Consider the following 15,765-nt stretch of genomic DNA (forward strand, 5'->3'; position numbering starts at 1 on the left):
CACCCTACACCAAGATAAATTCAAAATGGGTGAATGACTTGAACATAAAGAAGGAACCTATAAGAAAATTAGGCAAACACAGAATAGTATACATGTCAGACCTTTGGGAAGGGAGAGGCTTTAAAACCAAGCAAGACTTAGAAAGAGTCACAAAATGCAAAATAAATAATCTGGAATACATCAAATTAAAAAGTTTTTGTACAAACAAAACCAATGTAACTAAAATCAGAAGGGAAGCAACAAATTGGGAAACAATCTTCATAAAAACCTCTGACAAAGGTTTAATTACTCAAATTTACAAAGAGCTACATCAATTGTACAAAAAATCAAGCCATTCTCCAATTGATAAATGGGCAAGGGACATGAACAGGCAGTTTTCAGATAAAGAAATCAAAACTATAAATAAGCACATGAAAAAGTGTTCTACATCTCTTATAATCAGAGAGATGCAAATCAAAACAACTCTGAGGTATCACCTCACACCTAGCAGATTGGCTAACATAACAGCTATGGAAAGTAATGAATGCTGGAGGGGATGTGGCAAAGTAGGGACATTAATTCATTGCTGGTGGAGTTGTGAATTGATCCAACCATTCTGGAGAGCAATTTGGAACTATGCCCAAAGGGTAATAAAAGACTGCCTGCCCTTTGATCCAGCTATAGCACTGCTGGGTCTGTACCCCAAAGAGACAATAAGGAAAAAGACTTCTTCAAGAATATTCATAGCTGCGCTCTTTGTGGCAGCCAAAAATTGGAAAATGAGGGGATGCCCTTCAATTGGGTAATGGCTGAACAAATTGTGGTATATGTTGGTGATGGAATACTATTGTGCTAAAAGGAATAATAAAGTAGAGGAATTCCATGGAGACTGGAACAACCTCCAAGAAGTGATGCAGAGTGAAAGGAGCAGAACCAGGAAAACATTATACACAAAGACTGATACACTGTGGTACAATCAAAGGTAATGGATTCTCCTCTAGTGTCAGTGTAATGTCCCTGAACAATCTGTAGGGATCTAAAAAACACTATCCACAAGCAGAGGATAAACTATGGGAGTAAAAACACCGAGGAAACCAACTGCTTGACTACAGAGGGGAAGGGGATACGACTGAGGAGAGACTCTAAATGAACACTCTAATGCAAATACCAACAACATGGAAATGGGTTCAAACCAAGAACACATGTGATACCCAGTGGAAGAGGTGGTGGCAAGGGGGTGGGGGGGAGGAGAAGAAAATGATCTTTGTTTCCAATGAATAATGTTTGGAAATGACCAAATAAAATAATGTTTAAAATGAAAAAAAAAAAAAGATGCTGGTGTCTTGCATTACACCTGTACCTACAAGCAAGTGATTGTAATTCAGTTCAGTTCGGGTCAGTTCCCCTGGCAACAGAAATGAAGTGGCAAGATGAAAATTTACAGATGCATAGGTATATTTCTAGACAAACATCAATGATCATCTGTCATCTGAAAATGTGAAAACACTACACAAAAAGAATTATTATTCCTATTTTATAAATGATTAAGTAAGTCTGAAAAAGTAATAATAAAGTCCAAGATGTGTGAATCCCATTGGCTTGCCCTAATCACCTGAATAATACTTCTTTCCAACCTTTCATTTAAAAAGAAAAAGCGCCTCTTAAACCTCTACCTTACCCAGAACTGAATATCAAGACCAAACCTATTAAGAGATTGATACAGTCAAGTAATTCTTAATGATGAAAAGTCAAGGATTATCTGTAAAATCCCTCCTAGTTTTAACAACCAATGGTTTTTTCAAATGCATGCAATGGTGTTTCAAAGACTTAACAATTCTGTAATTCAATTACAGCCTCTTAAAATTGGAAGGAACTTCTGAGCCCACTTGGTCTACCCTACTGAAAATACAAATTCTTCAATTCACTTACCAAGCATGTTCTGAGCACCTATTTTACATCATGAATACAAATATTACACCTGACCACACAGATAAAATTGGGCAATAGTGTCAATGTCATAATGACAAGTTTGCCTCTGCAATCAGAACTCTAGTTCTGATGATTTCTGATTTTACCATCAATTGATTTTTTGCTACCTAAAGAAAGAACCAAGAGATGCATCAGATGACCATTGTAAAAGGTCATGTCACACCATCATTCATACCAGTGGTCAGAGCTATACTTCAGTACACATTAGGGTCAATCAGCAGAAGAAAGCTTCTGAGAGAACAGGTGGAATAAGGACAACAAGGCCTGTTGCTTGGATAGTATCCTACTAGATGGATTTGCCATACTTTATTCTAGATAGCTATCATTAGGCTTGACAAAGTCACATTTCCCAGGGTCATAGAATCAGAACCAAAGTTTAGACATTCTGATTCCTACACAGGACTTACACATTACAATCTTTCAGGAATATCTATCATTGTATCACATAAAATGGTTGAGTTGAGCTCCTAGGAAAAACTGTGGTGCATTCAATACATATAAAAAGAATATATAGTTCATTCCTTGGTCATTTTGAATTTTAAAACAATTATAATAATCTAATATTTTAGTGTTGTTGAATGGATGGAAAAATGAATGCTATTAAACCAAGATGTGGAATATCAATCAGTCAGCATTTATTAAATTCCTACTATGTGCCTGATATGGTGCTGAAGATACAAATATTTTTTTAAAAACTCTGGGGGGTGCAGCTGGGTGGCTCAGTGGATTGAGAGCCAGGCCCAGAGATGGAAGGTCCTTGGTTCAAATCTGGCCTCAGATACTTCCTAGCTGTGTAACCCTGGGCAAGTCACTTGGCCCCCATTGCCTAGCCCTTAACACTCTTCTTCCTTAGAAGTACACAGTATTGACTCCAAGACGGAAGGTAAGGGTTTAAAAAAAACTCTGCAGTCTGGAAACATACATTATACCAGAAGGAACAATATATAGCATATGCTCATGAGATAGTTATAACAATGGTTTTCATGTGTGACTTCTAGAAATTCATCACCTAGCTTTGTCACCCTCATACTGCCTTCCTCAAATCTATAATAGAGCACTCTAGTCAACTGATTCCTTCTTTTTTAGAAATGAATTTTCACAAACCATTTACTGCCTTAGGGAGTTGGGGTGGAGGAAAGAGGGGAAGAATCTAAATATCATAATGTCAGAAAACAATTGTAAAAAATTGTTTCTGCATGTGATTGTGGAAATAATAGAAAATCAAAAAAGAAAAGAAAAAAGAAATTATTTTTAAAGTAAATATCATAGAATTTTACAAGAACAACCCTTAAGGATCATTTGGTTCAGTTCTATGGCCTTTACCAGACAACCAAAGGGATCCAACAAATACACACACACACACACACACACACACACACACACACACAAACTAAGAATTCATGATCTAATTCAATCCTCTGGTTTTATAGATAAGAAAACTGAGATGTTGAGAGATAATGCATATTTCCCAAGATTATAAAGTTAGTTATCAGTAGAGCCAAGACAAGAGTAGAGATCTTCTAGTTGTCCTTTCCACTATACCACGAATGCAAAAAAAAAAGAGAAATAGTTTGTCTCATACAAGCTATGTTTTGTTGCTTGTGTGTGTGTGTGTGTGTGTGTGTGTGTGTGTGTGTGTGTGTGTGTGTTTCTTTCTAGCTTCACATTTTGTCCTGGCTGAAATCATGTTGTAATGAGCATCTCAGTTAGAAGGTATTATCCTATTGCATGAGAAGTAAGATGTCATAGCATTAATGAAATTATTCTTGAAATCAGGAAGACCTGGGTTTAAATCCTGTAACTGATACATACAGGCTGTTAAATCCTAAGCAGATAGTCATCCCTTTAACTTCTCAATGCTCTAAGCAGGTAAGAACCTAAGTTGAAGAAAATGTACCATTCTGTACTAGTAGAAAGTTTTGCTTTTTTTAATCAGGAGTTCTTTTTACCAATTGGAATCACAGGTACAGTAAAAATGAATGTAAAACATTAAAACACACACACACACACACACACACACACACACACACATACACACACACAAAAGCCTGCCTAAAATGCTTTCTCAGAGCTTGAAATTTCTGGTTGCCAATGCATTGCTAGCAAATTAAACCTTCCTACTGTTCAGAAAGAGAAAATCCAAGTGACAAATGTCTTTTTAGTGTCTGGCTTCATGTTTCTGCTCCAATCAACTCTGCCAGACTTTTTCATCAGTGACTAGGCCATGTAGTTGGCTCATTAATCACACAAGGAAAGATGACCTATCTAACCTCTTTGTTTTACAGCTGAGGAAACTGGGACTTAATGTGGAGGTGAAGTACACTTTCCAAGGTCAAGAGCTAGCTAGTAGCAGTCCAATGTGCATTCTACAAAGAGACAACCTAAGATATATTGTAAATCATACTAAACTTGTTAAAGACCTGGATTCAAAACATTCCTTTGATCCTTTCTGGCTGATTCCATGGTCACTTCACCTGACCTAATTATTTTCTTATCTGTAAAAACAGAGGTAATAATAGCTAACATTTTATGTAACACTATGTGCCAAGCACTATGCTAAGTGCTTTACAAATATTATCTCATTGAATCCACATAATCACCTGAGAAGTGCTATTATTACCCATATTTAGCCCAAATTGTAACTAGAAATTCTGGTAGGTGAAGATAATTCAGTTTGTTGAGGTATGATAGAGAGGAGAATTCATCCTGGTAAATTGCATTTGTATCAGAGGAGGGGGCAGTCTGACCCCCAACAAATCTAATCCCAGACCATGTTGAGAGGCTGATGATTGCCAACCTCAAGGAGGAAGCAGAAAGGGTAATACAGGGTAATAAGGTAATACAGGATGCCTGACAGTTGGGGAAGGTGGTAACAGGAAAGGAATGAGAGTCACAAGTTGGAAAAAGCCCAACAGAGTGGACAACGCTACTGAGACCACTGAAAAGAGAAAGCTACCTAGATGTTGACACCCTGGGTATAAAGCCCCAGTGATATTACCCTTAGTAATATCTCTGTGACCAATGTTAATTTTTGGTCATATTAATAGTCAAAGAAAACCACTGTAAGAATTAATTAATTTCAGTAATTGCTATTGAGAGATGAAAGGGCCCAATTTGTCCTTTTGCAGATTTCTTGTCCCAAGTATGTCTCAGACTCACAATTATTTCAACAACATTGTTCAAAATATTGAGTTATCTCTGTTAATTAATACAGATCAAGCTACTGGTGTTGTTTTTAGAAGCACAAAAACCAAGCTGTTATCATTTTATGCTGTTCTTCCCATCATCTCCAAATATTTCTTCTATCTACTCACTCCCTGGTTGCTCTTATTTCAACTCACTAGAGAGGACCATGTACTAGTTTTCTCAGTAGGGACTAAAATGAACAAGATTCCACAATTTTTAAAAACTCATCTAATTTTTAGAGAAAAATATATTAATAGATTAACATCAAGGATCTATGTAAGTAGTAACTTTGAGTTCATTCCCTGAAATCACTAAACATTTATCCCAATTTGTACATATCTAGTCCATTTGAATGAAACAGTTCAGAAGAACCACTCTATAGCAATATAAGAATGTCAGTCATCAAAAATAGTTAAATTTTGTTCACTTTACCATACTTAGACAAGAAGGTTGACTATTCTATTTTAGACAAAATTTAAAGAGGGATTGGAAAACATAAGGAGTTGGGATTAACCCTTAATTAGAGAAGTCAGTGAGACCAATATAATACTTTGTCACTAAAGTTCACCTGTAAAATATTTTAAGGTGACATTTACTGTCTTACCCATTTAAAAAATGGGGGGATACAAATTTGCTTTCAATTTTTCTGTTTAGTTTAGGAGTTTGCTACTCTGTTCTTTATTCAACTTCCCTACAAACTTTCCTAATCTTCTTTTTCTCTTTAGGCCTTGGTTTTCCTATAATTGTTTCAGTCATTTCCTCTCCCCCAAAGCATCACCTTTTCTCTCCCCACTTGGAAAATATAAAAATGAATACTAATCTAGATGGTTTTTTTTTCCTAATTTCAGAATACTTTTGAATACTAAAACATGATCAGCTAGTACCTTCACATGTTTAGTAGAGAAAACTTGACATCTTATCTATGATTACTCACTTTCTCTAAAGTATGAACATGGACATTTCAAAAATATAATCAATAACCTCTGAACTTTGCTGATATTCAGATGGGCTCCAATTACTATAATCTCTACCTATTTCTGACTTTTCATTGAGGTAACACTTAAAATCACCTTTAAAAGGCTTGGAGAAGGATTACATTTCTGATCAAGGTCTCAAACATCATTCCCAAAGCTCTGCCTCCTCCTGCACATGGCCTCACAGCTCTGCTGAATATTCAAGCATATATTTCGATTTCTCTGTATTTTGTGTGCCTGCTGTCAAAGAATATATACTTAATAGGAATCTCAGTTTTTATGGGTTTCTTAAAGGCAAATAATGTAAAAAGCCTTATCCAAAATTTCCCCAAATGTCCCCCCCAAAAAAAGGATACCACCACAAAACCAAATATAATATCACTAAAAAGCACACTTTCCTCCTTGTATACTGCCTTCCTTTTTCCCAATTTTGTTATTATTTTTATTTTTTTAAATCCCTTACCTTCTGCCTTAGAACCACTATTGTGTTTCTAAGGCAGAAAAGTGGTAAGGGCTAGGCAATGGGGGTTAAGTGACTTGCCTAAAGTCACACAGCTAGGAAGTGTCTGAGGCCAGATTAGAAACTAGGACCTCCCATCTCTAGGCCTGGCTTTTGAAAAGACATATGGAGACTTTTTTCTTTACATATTAGAATCTGTCACAGTCAAAGTCAATAGCACTAGGTCTGAATATCTGAAAGTTGATATAAGTATTCCCATTTTGAGATTTACAGTTTATCCATAATAAACTTTAAGATTTCATAGTATTTTCCTTGCCATAATAAGTCTATGAGGTAGTTAGTACCAATATTATTATTATTATTATTATTATTATTATTCTCATTTTACAGAACAGGAAACTGAAGTTTATAAAGATTTGCATGTGTACATACATCTGCTCGCGTACTGTGATTTGAGCCTAAATCACCTAGTTTCAGGCCTACCATTACTTCCTATTTCCTAGAGGTTTAAACTTCAGATAAAACTTCAATTGTTTAGGACACTGTATATAACAAATCCTGGCATCACTTATCTATGTCTATCTTTTAGAGACTATTATTTACTTTTCTTAGTTGTCTATCTCCCTGTACTTTTTTGTTTTGATATTGATATGCTTTCTCAATTGTCAAAAAGGAGTTTCATTGCTGCTGGTTCTCCATTCATGCCAATGGAATGTTTGAAAAACTGGAGTATTTTTTTCCTGTTTTAAGACATTTCAAGGAAGGGGACAAGTGAACCCATTCTGTACCATTCCCTTACTATTCCCCAGATATTTTCTCTGAGAATGAAAATAAAACCTAGGAGTCTTTTCTCTCATATGATAAAACAACTTCTACACCTCACCCATAGCAGATTCTGGCAATAATTATCTCTGCTCTGGGGAAAAAATCATATAATCCTATTGCATCTGCATGGTTATTAATAGCCTTTGAAACTTCTAAAACCTTGGACCCTTCATACACATAAATAACTAAATCCAATGAATATTTTGGAGTTCTAGGACTGTTGACTTTCTAAAAATAATATCCTGACTTGGTCACTCCACAATGATAACAATGAAAAGAACAAAAGACTTCAGTATAAAATCTTTGGGCATATTTACCTCCTCAACTACTCTTACTAAATCTCCATATATAGGACTCCAAAGCTCTGAAACTGACTGCTGGCATAGATACCTACAGTACCATGTCAAGTTGGAATTGGGCTTCCAGTTGCACTAGCTGCCAGAGTTCACACCATTCTTCAAGTAATATCACCTTATATATTCCTCTCTGCTCTCAGCAAAAAAAAAAAAAAAGGAGGGGTGAATGTAGCAGTCATGAAGCTGAAAAGTAATATCAAGAGCCATTGCTTGGCAAGATTATAATATAATTCAAAAATTAAAAAGTTAATATTTTTCAAAGTAACTTCATGAACTTGTCATTCAAGACTTTTTTCCAGGGACACAAGGAAAATATGTGTACATATATATGTATATGTGTGTATATGTGTATATATATACACAGTTTAAGTTTATATAAGTATATAAAGCAAATTTTATTGCAGTTAATTATTGCTTATCCCTGCTATTAAGAGGGATGAACTAAAAAGCAACAAATATCCAAAATTTAACTCACAGCTGCACTCCCACACTGACCCTTAAACCAGTTGCTTTGTAGTACAACTAACTGATAAGATTTTCTCCAAAAACAATGCAAAAAAAGAGGAGAAAAGAAGCAAAGAGCATAACCTGAATGGGGGGAAAAATCAGTATCCTCATTATCCTCTTCATCCTTACCATGTGGTTGGGGGATGGAAAAATTATCATGAAAACTTATTTACTGTACCCAGGATGACACACCATCATTCCAAAATAATTCCCAGAAAACAGCACCAAAGTAACACACACACACACACACACACACACACACACACACACACACACACACACACACACACAAAGTGAAGCATTGCCTTTCAAACTAAGGCAAGTAGTAAAAAGAAAAAAAATCATGATAGTAAGAAGGAAAGGTGACTTCTTAAAAGAAAAGGAAACTTAAATGGAAACTTAAATTTTGGTCAATGTTTTTTATGTTGGACGTCATTAAAGACCACAAGAATTTCTTACCTAGGTACAATGATGCATTTTCTTTCTTGACATTGTCATCTAAATAGGTTGGTCCCAAGGTATATATAGGAGTGGAGCCCATACCAATGAGAACCTGTGCACCAATGAATAAAGCTACATAGAGCGAGTGATCATTACCAGCAGAGTCCTTCCAACAGGCAGATGATTCCAAAAGGTCCCTGGCAGTGCTGTTGCCATTCAAACACAAACCCTCGTTGGAAACTGAGGAGTTCAGTTCTTGAATCTGGTATGGTGGAGAGATGAAATGAGGTAAAGAAAACAGGGCGGCCCCCAGTGCAATGAAGAGTCCACCCACTGCAAGCCACAAAGGCCGCCTGCCCCGGCCTCCGAAGTAACTGATGAAAACGACCACAACCAGGCTCCCAATGTCAAAACAGCTGACCAGCATGCCCGATTCTGAGCTTTTCAAGCTGTAGCGCCTCTCGATGGTGGTGATGACACTGCTGAGGTACCCTGAGACCATCAACGACTGGATAAAGGTTAGAAAGCACATGCAAACCAAAAAGCAACGAGAATCCGTCAAAATCACATGGAGGCATCTTCTACCGTGTAGGGTGGCTAGGGTAGAGGAAACCGACAGGCCTTGAGTGGAGGAAACCGATAGGCTTTTACCGATGGCAACCGTGTGGTTGCAATCTAAGGTACCGGCTATCCCTGAAGAAGTGGAAGGAGTGCAGGAAAACACAGTCCGGGAAGAGGCTGAGAGGCTGGGCCCCAGTTGAACCTGCTCTACACCTCGCTTCATCTCGGTGCCCCATGAAACACCGCAAACGACTGATTTGGGTCTCTTAAAGGAGCTATACCTTCTGTCTGCCCTCCGGAGGCTGGGGTCCTGCCAGCAGATGGAGTTCAGAACTGGCAAGCTCTTGGACCTACGGGTCTCAAGCTTCCCCTCTTCCAGGGCAGGGAGGACTGTTGTTCCCTCCTGCTCTCCCACCTGCAGCTTCATTGAGCTCTCGCCCTCGGGCGCAGCCATGGCAAGTAATTCAGATTAAGTTAGTGACTGACCCCACACAAGGACCCTGCTGAAGCTCTTCAGCCACCCTGCACCGGGCGCCAAAGCCGGGCCCATGCGGGAGTGCCCTGGGACCGGTACTGGGGACCCTTAGCTGCAGGGCAGGTCATAGTAACTAGCAGACTGAAGCCAAATGCATCCCGGGCTCAGAGGGAGCCCTGCAGGCTCCGGGCCGCATGCCCCCAGCTGTCCTCCAATGAGCCCTGACCGAATACCACCTCTTGTCAGCAGCTCGCAGGGGGCGCCTTGCCCGCCCCGGGGGCATCCCCTCCCTCTCTCACTCTCAAAAGGCAACCAACTCGACCCCTCCGGCCCCCAACGTGGTTACGCAGAGGCGCAAAGTATTAGGGCAGTGCTGGGACATGGGACAGACCCACTACTAGGCTGCCGCTGAGCAAGGTTCTCTTGGCTTCTCCGCATCCCTTGTCCGCTTTCCTTTCCCGCGAAGCTGTGGAAGGGGAGCTCGGTCCTCCCTGCTTCAGCTCCCAAAATCCCCGAGGGGAAAACTTCCAACCTGCAAGGCAGAGAGAGAGAGAGAGAGAGAGAGAGAGAGAGAGAGAGAGAGAGAGAGAGAGAGAGAGAGAGAGAGAGAGAGATGAAACGAGGTCAGAGAGGCCAGCGGCTTTTGTTAGGCTTCCTCGAGATGGGGAGCATAGGGCATCCGCTGGACCACCCCGAGAATGTAGGAGAGGGGTAGGACAATGCTACGGGACCAGAATCTGCAGGCGTAGGGGGATGAGAAGGGCTTCTGCCAGGCTCAATCTTTAGACTAGAACAATAAGAGCCAGGCGGCAAAGATCCTCTCTCATTGTCTACCCGGCGGACGGCCCTGCCCCGCCCCCCTTGGAAATGGGCAACACATCCGTTTTAACATGTTAATAATTATTAATCTGTCGGCTCTGACTCAGAAGCAGCTTTTTTTTTTTTTATTTGGGGAACTAATTGTAACCTTTCCGAACTCCTACAAGAATTTCCCAAAATAGAAAATATCCATAAGAACAAAGGAAAGTTAATACAGAAAGAATCCGTTCTGCACTTCTCTTTTTAAAAAAATCTACGAGGGTATAAGAATGTACATATACTTGTGCAAAACCACGTGTATACTACTATATATATGTCTGTTTAATTCATCAATTAAGAGACCCTTTTACTTAAAATCATAGCAAAAGGTCAGCATGCCTGCGCCTTTATTTCCAATACTAAAAATAACCCTACGGAAAGAAATATTCAATTACAAATATCAAGGGCATCCAAGGCTGCATCCCACACTGAGCCTGTCTCTGGGGGCTCGGTGCCACTAGAAACGGAACATCTTAAAAGCAAGAATTCTTAGCGCTGAAGAATGGGAGTGTAATGTCAAGAAACAAAGAAATAGCGGTAGGAGAAGCCTGTTGTAGACTGAACGACTCTCTCTACCAAGTACAGTTCCGGACACACATCTGCGACATATACATAACTACATAAGATGAGCGCTGGCACAGTAAGTACGGAAGAAGCTTCATAATTACACAAAGTGAACGTACAGACTGTATACGCCACTGGCGTATGCATGCGTACACGCGCACACACACACACATACATATTGACATTTATACAGATGGAGGGACTGCTCCAACATAAACAATGTACGTATTACTAGCTTGAAATCAGCAAGATTCTACTAAGTGGAGGTGTTTTCTGTAAATCCCCACAACCAGCTCCCAAGCTGGCACGTTAGTCCTAGGGTCAGAGAAATACGTGCAACCAAAAGGAGAGCAGGGGGTGGGGGATGGGATTAGGGAGGGGAGCGCTTTGCTCTACTCGAGTCTAATCCCGAGGTCCACGCTCTGCCTTTGTGCTGCTGGCTTTTAAATAAAGAAATAACCCTGTGGGGAGGCGGCTGAGACTTTTAGACTCCCAGATCCGTCTGGCTCCAGCCACTTTGCCCCTCCAACAGAATCTATCTCACTTCCTCTCTCTTGGTTGCAGCGTAGGGTCCTAGAGCCTCACAAAGCCGGCTTTCCCCACCCGTGCGGCTGCTGGATCTGAGCTCCTGGGGAATCCCACCGGCCTCAGAAGCACCGATCCGGGGAATCCCAGCAAACTCCCATCCAGGGCAGGGTGAATTCCAGCCACATGAATGACACAGGCAAGATCGTAACATAGGCTGGAGAGAGCTACATCCACCGGACAGAGGAGACGGGGAGGCCCTATGGGAGAGGATGCTGGTGACCAGGTGTGAAATTCGATAGAGCCGCCCAGGGAAAGAAGGAACAGCAAAAAGAAAGAAAGGTAATGCCGCTAAGGAGCACAATCAACAGCTACTCACTCGCGTGTCTGTCTCTCTGCCTGAGAGTGGGGCACCGGGATGGGGAAGGGAAAGGTGGAGGCGGAGGAGATGAGTGCTGGTTAGGGAGGGTGCCTCTTGCTTCAGTCCTGGCGCCGGTAAATCAGTGAACCAGACTATGCATGACTCCAGCTGAACTCTTCCTCCACCTCCTGAGTGTCACCTAACACTCTCCTCCCCCCTAAACACATACACACAAAAAGGCAAACAGAACAGCAGCAGTAGCAGCAGCAGCAGCAGCAACAGCAGCAGCAGCAGCAGCAGCAGCAGAGGGCGCAGGCGCGCCCTGGAGTCTTATCCGAACTCTGAGAATGGTTGGAGGAATGAATTCCTCCTGGTCTGAAGCATGTGGTGACCATAAAAAGAGAATCAGCTCTTGGTGACCATAAGAAGAGCAACGGCTCATCATGATCCTTCCCCCGTCAAAACAAACAAACAAAACAGTTGTTTTTGTTGTTGTTTTAAATGGCACTTTCCTCAAAATAACCTTTGGGAATCTGTGAGTATGAGTATTCTTATCCCCATTTTACAGATGAGGTACAAATGACTAATAGCATCCTACTTCAAGAGCTAGGACTTCAAAAGTCAGCTAGTCCAAACCCTTAATTTTCCAGATGAAAGTGAGGCCTAAATTCATAGGTGTCAGAATTTGAAGCCAGGTCCTGTGATTTCAGAGCTAGTATTCTTTCCAACTAATCAAATTGTCTTAGGACATAACTATAGTCCTAGGACAGAGTCCAGATTTAATCCCAGGTCCTTTTGACTCCAAATTCAATGTTTTTTCCTACGAAACCATAATGTTTCTTTTTATTGTATGTATGCATTTTTTTACATTTACTTTACTTTTTAAAATGAAATAAAAGTTGAGTATGAAATTGTACTACCCAGAGAGAAAGCTAGACTTTGAAAGATGCTATTAAAAGCAAGAAATAGTCTACTAGAGTTTACATTTAGTTAAACAAAAATATATAGAGTACATAAACCACATTTCATTCCAATACTTATATATTAAAACAAACCAAATTTTAAAATTGTTCTCAATTTCATGCCAACAATAATTCTACAGCTGAACAGCTTTCCAAGTCCTTCCTTCCATTTCAAAATAGATAATTTTTGTGTATTTTGTAGGGTCATAAATTTGGAGTAGAAAGGGATCTTCACTTAACAAATGAAGAAACTAAGGCCCAGAAAAGTTCAATGCCTTGTTCAGGGACACATGGCTAAGAATATCTGCCACAGGATTTGCACTCTAGTGTTCTTAATTCCAAGTTCATGTAGTTATCCACTACATCTCAGTTTTCTAGTTCTGAGCTCCTCAAAATAGTCAATGTATCGTTATACTATCATGTCACCTGCAGATGGGCATGACAGACAAGTTCTTGGTAGCACTCAACAAGGAAAAAAAGGAAAAGATTCTAAACCTGAAGCAGGACTTTGATCTCACAGCCTCAAAAAATTATTTTCCAACAGCCATTTGCAAACCCAAGTCTTTGTCTAATCCATGAAGTTCCCATTGTCCAGTAAAGTGATTTTGTTGCATAACTATAAACAATTTCCAATGGCCTTTCTTCCCAGCAATCAATGTTTTCCATCTTTACTAAGCAGATATTTGTCCATAAAATGTTTATAAAACTTCCACCAATTGCTATTGGTTCTAGTCAAAAATCAACAAGCCAGCTCACCTCCAATAATATCATGGAATAAGAATAGATAAGATAGGCAATAAAATGAAGATTTAACACTAAGGAGGGAATAATGAACATTTTAAAATTCTGCTTCCAAAAAAATGCTTCAATGCCAGAAAATTTCACTGTATATATCATTTAGATATGTATTGTATGATAGATATCAAATCATGTAGTTAACAATAAATTCCAGGGGAAAATAACATAAAGACAATTTTCAGATCCTGCCTGAGACACATAGAAGTTTTTATTTTCCACACTGCTTTCTTATTCCTCTTCTTCCTTACCACCTAACATCACCTCTTAAAGAAAAATAACATTATTAATATTAATAATTAATATCGAATCAACACATGAAATCATATTGCCCAGGGATATTTGTATTTTAAATGAAGGTCACGGAGAGAAGGCAATTATTAAGCCAAAAGGAATAAATCTCTAATGTTAGGATTTCAAATATTATTGTACCTGAATATGGGAAATATGTTTGAAAAGAATGTTCTCACTTCTTTCATACCATACAACTAGTAGAGGCTCTTCTGACTCTCTGTTTTCCTATTTTAAAAAATCAATATTTACAAAGTCACAGTTTAGAGAATGAGATAACTAGTATCTATATAGAAACATACTGGCTTCTACTGGCTTCTGATGATTTATGTGGTCACAATGATACTACTAGAAAGATAATTAGAAACCACTGTTAAGGATTATGAAGACATGAGCAAGAAAATCAAGTCACTAGGGGGCACAGGTGATATTTTCATCACTGTTGCTGATTGAAGATGAAGGATTCAGAAAAGAAAGAACAATTTCAGAAGTGAACAGCTACTTAAATAGTAACTGAAAGTCAATTTTGGATTCCAAAAGCCTCATTTAAAATACTGGAATAGTATAAGTCTTTTATTATAAGAGGTAATATGAAAGGTATTGCTTAGACTCTTGTAAATCTCATAATCAAAATATATTTAATGTAAAAAGAAAGGAGTAGGAAAAAACTTAATCCATATGTATATATATATATTAAACTACTTACAAAAGAAAATAGGTTCAATGCAAGAAAGATAATAGTACAGATGCCCAGAATGCCACAGAAAAACCAGAAAAGAACCAGAAATAAAAAAGCATAACTTCACATGCTTATTTAGAAAGGTACAAAGTTTTGGAAGCAAGTAAGGTAAGCTAAAGATCATTATCCAAAGAGGCAAATGACCTCTCAGGTTTCACATACCCTTGGTAAGAAGTCAAACCTTGGACTGGAAATGACTCTTTAAAAAAAGCTGTTTCAAAAGAAAATAGATTAAGTGGGTGGTAAAGTAACATTCTATAGTAAAATGACATATTCATATGAGGAACTCCAAAGCAGGGAAGCAGGATATATAGCATTTAAGTAAAGATTATTAGATGCCAAAAGAGATGTATTATCAGTGTTTATACAGAATACCTTGACAGAAGGAGTGAATGAATGAGGAGTTTGGGAAACAGATCACAATCTGGATACAAAGGCATAATATAGTAATGCTGAGGGATGGATTTAAATTATATGGACATCTGCTAAGATTCTCTGGATGCCAAAAGTAGATCAGTTAAATTCTTGGCTTACTTTAAGTAAATATCATCCTTGTGAAAGTAGAAAAGTCAATCAGGGAAATTGTTATTCTGGATCTAATTCTCACCAAAGGATTGTTTGAAGTAGGAGTAATGACAGAGCCTAGGGGGAGCGACCATTCAATCTTTAAAATCAGCTCTCTTAAAAACCTAAAGAGCATGTAAGATAATGCCCAGCTTTCCTTATCACACACTCTAAGAGAACAAGAAACACAGGTAAGATATGGTATAAAAATCTATAAGGGATTGCTCTCTGGAGGAGAGAAGGGGTACACTGGGAAAGGTAGATGATATTAAGAAAAAAAAGATATCAATAGAAAATTTTTTTTAAAGAATGAAAGAGGGAAAGCAAGAAGTGCTTCCATACCTAGTCATTAG

At 38.9% G+C, this 15,765-nt stretch overlaps 1 protein-coding gene and 1 long non-coding RNA gene across 3 annotated transcripts in view; one reads left to right on the forward strand and one right to left on the reverse strand.

Moving 5' to 3' along the window:
• Positions 1-15,765, reverse strand: part of SLCO5A1 (solute carrier organic anion transporter family member 5A1) — a 423,356-nt gene that overhangs the window by 165,975 nt on the left and 241,616 nt on the right. For both annotated transcript variants that reach the window (XM_016431474.2, XM_056824047.1), the window contains one exon: positions 8,736-10,285. In XM_016431474.2, coding sequence (XP_016286960.1) covers positions 8,736-9,732 — 997 coding nt within the window. In that variant the 5' untranslated portion in view covers positions 9,733-10,285. The remainder of the gene's footprint in view (positions 1-8,735; positions 10,286-15,765) is intronic.
• On the forward strand, positions 10,978-14,742 carry LOC103097567 (uncharacterized). Its single transcript, XR_464314.3, has 2 exons — positions 10,978-11,251; positions 11,740-14,742. It is a non-coding gene; the product is annotated as an uncharacterized LOC103097567 (long non-coding RNA).

The sequence above is a fragment of the Monodelphis domestica genome, chromosome 3, assembly GCF_027887165.1.
Source record: "Monodelphis domestica isolate mMonDom1 chromosome 3, mMonDom1.pri, whole genome shotgun sequence".
Taxonomy (NCBI): Eukaryota; Metazoa; Chordata; class Mammalia; order Didelphimorphia; family Didelphidae; genus Monodelphis; species Monodelphis domestica.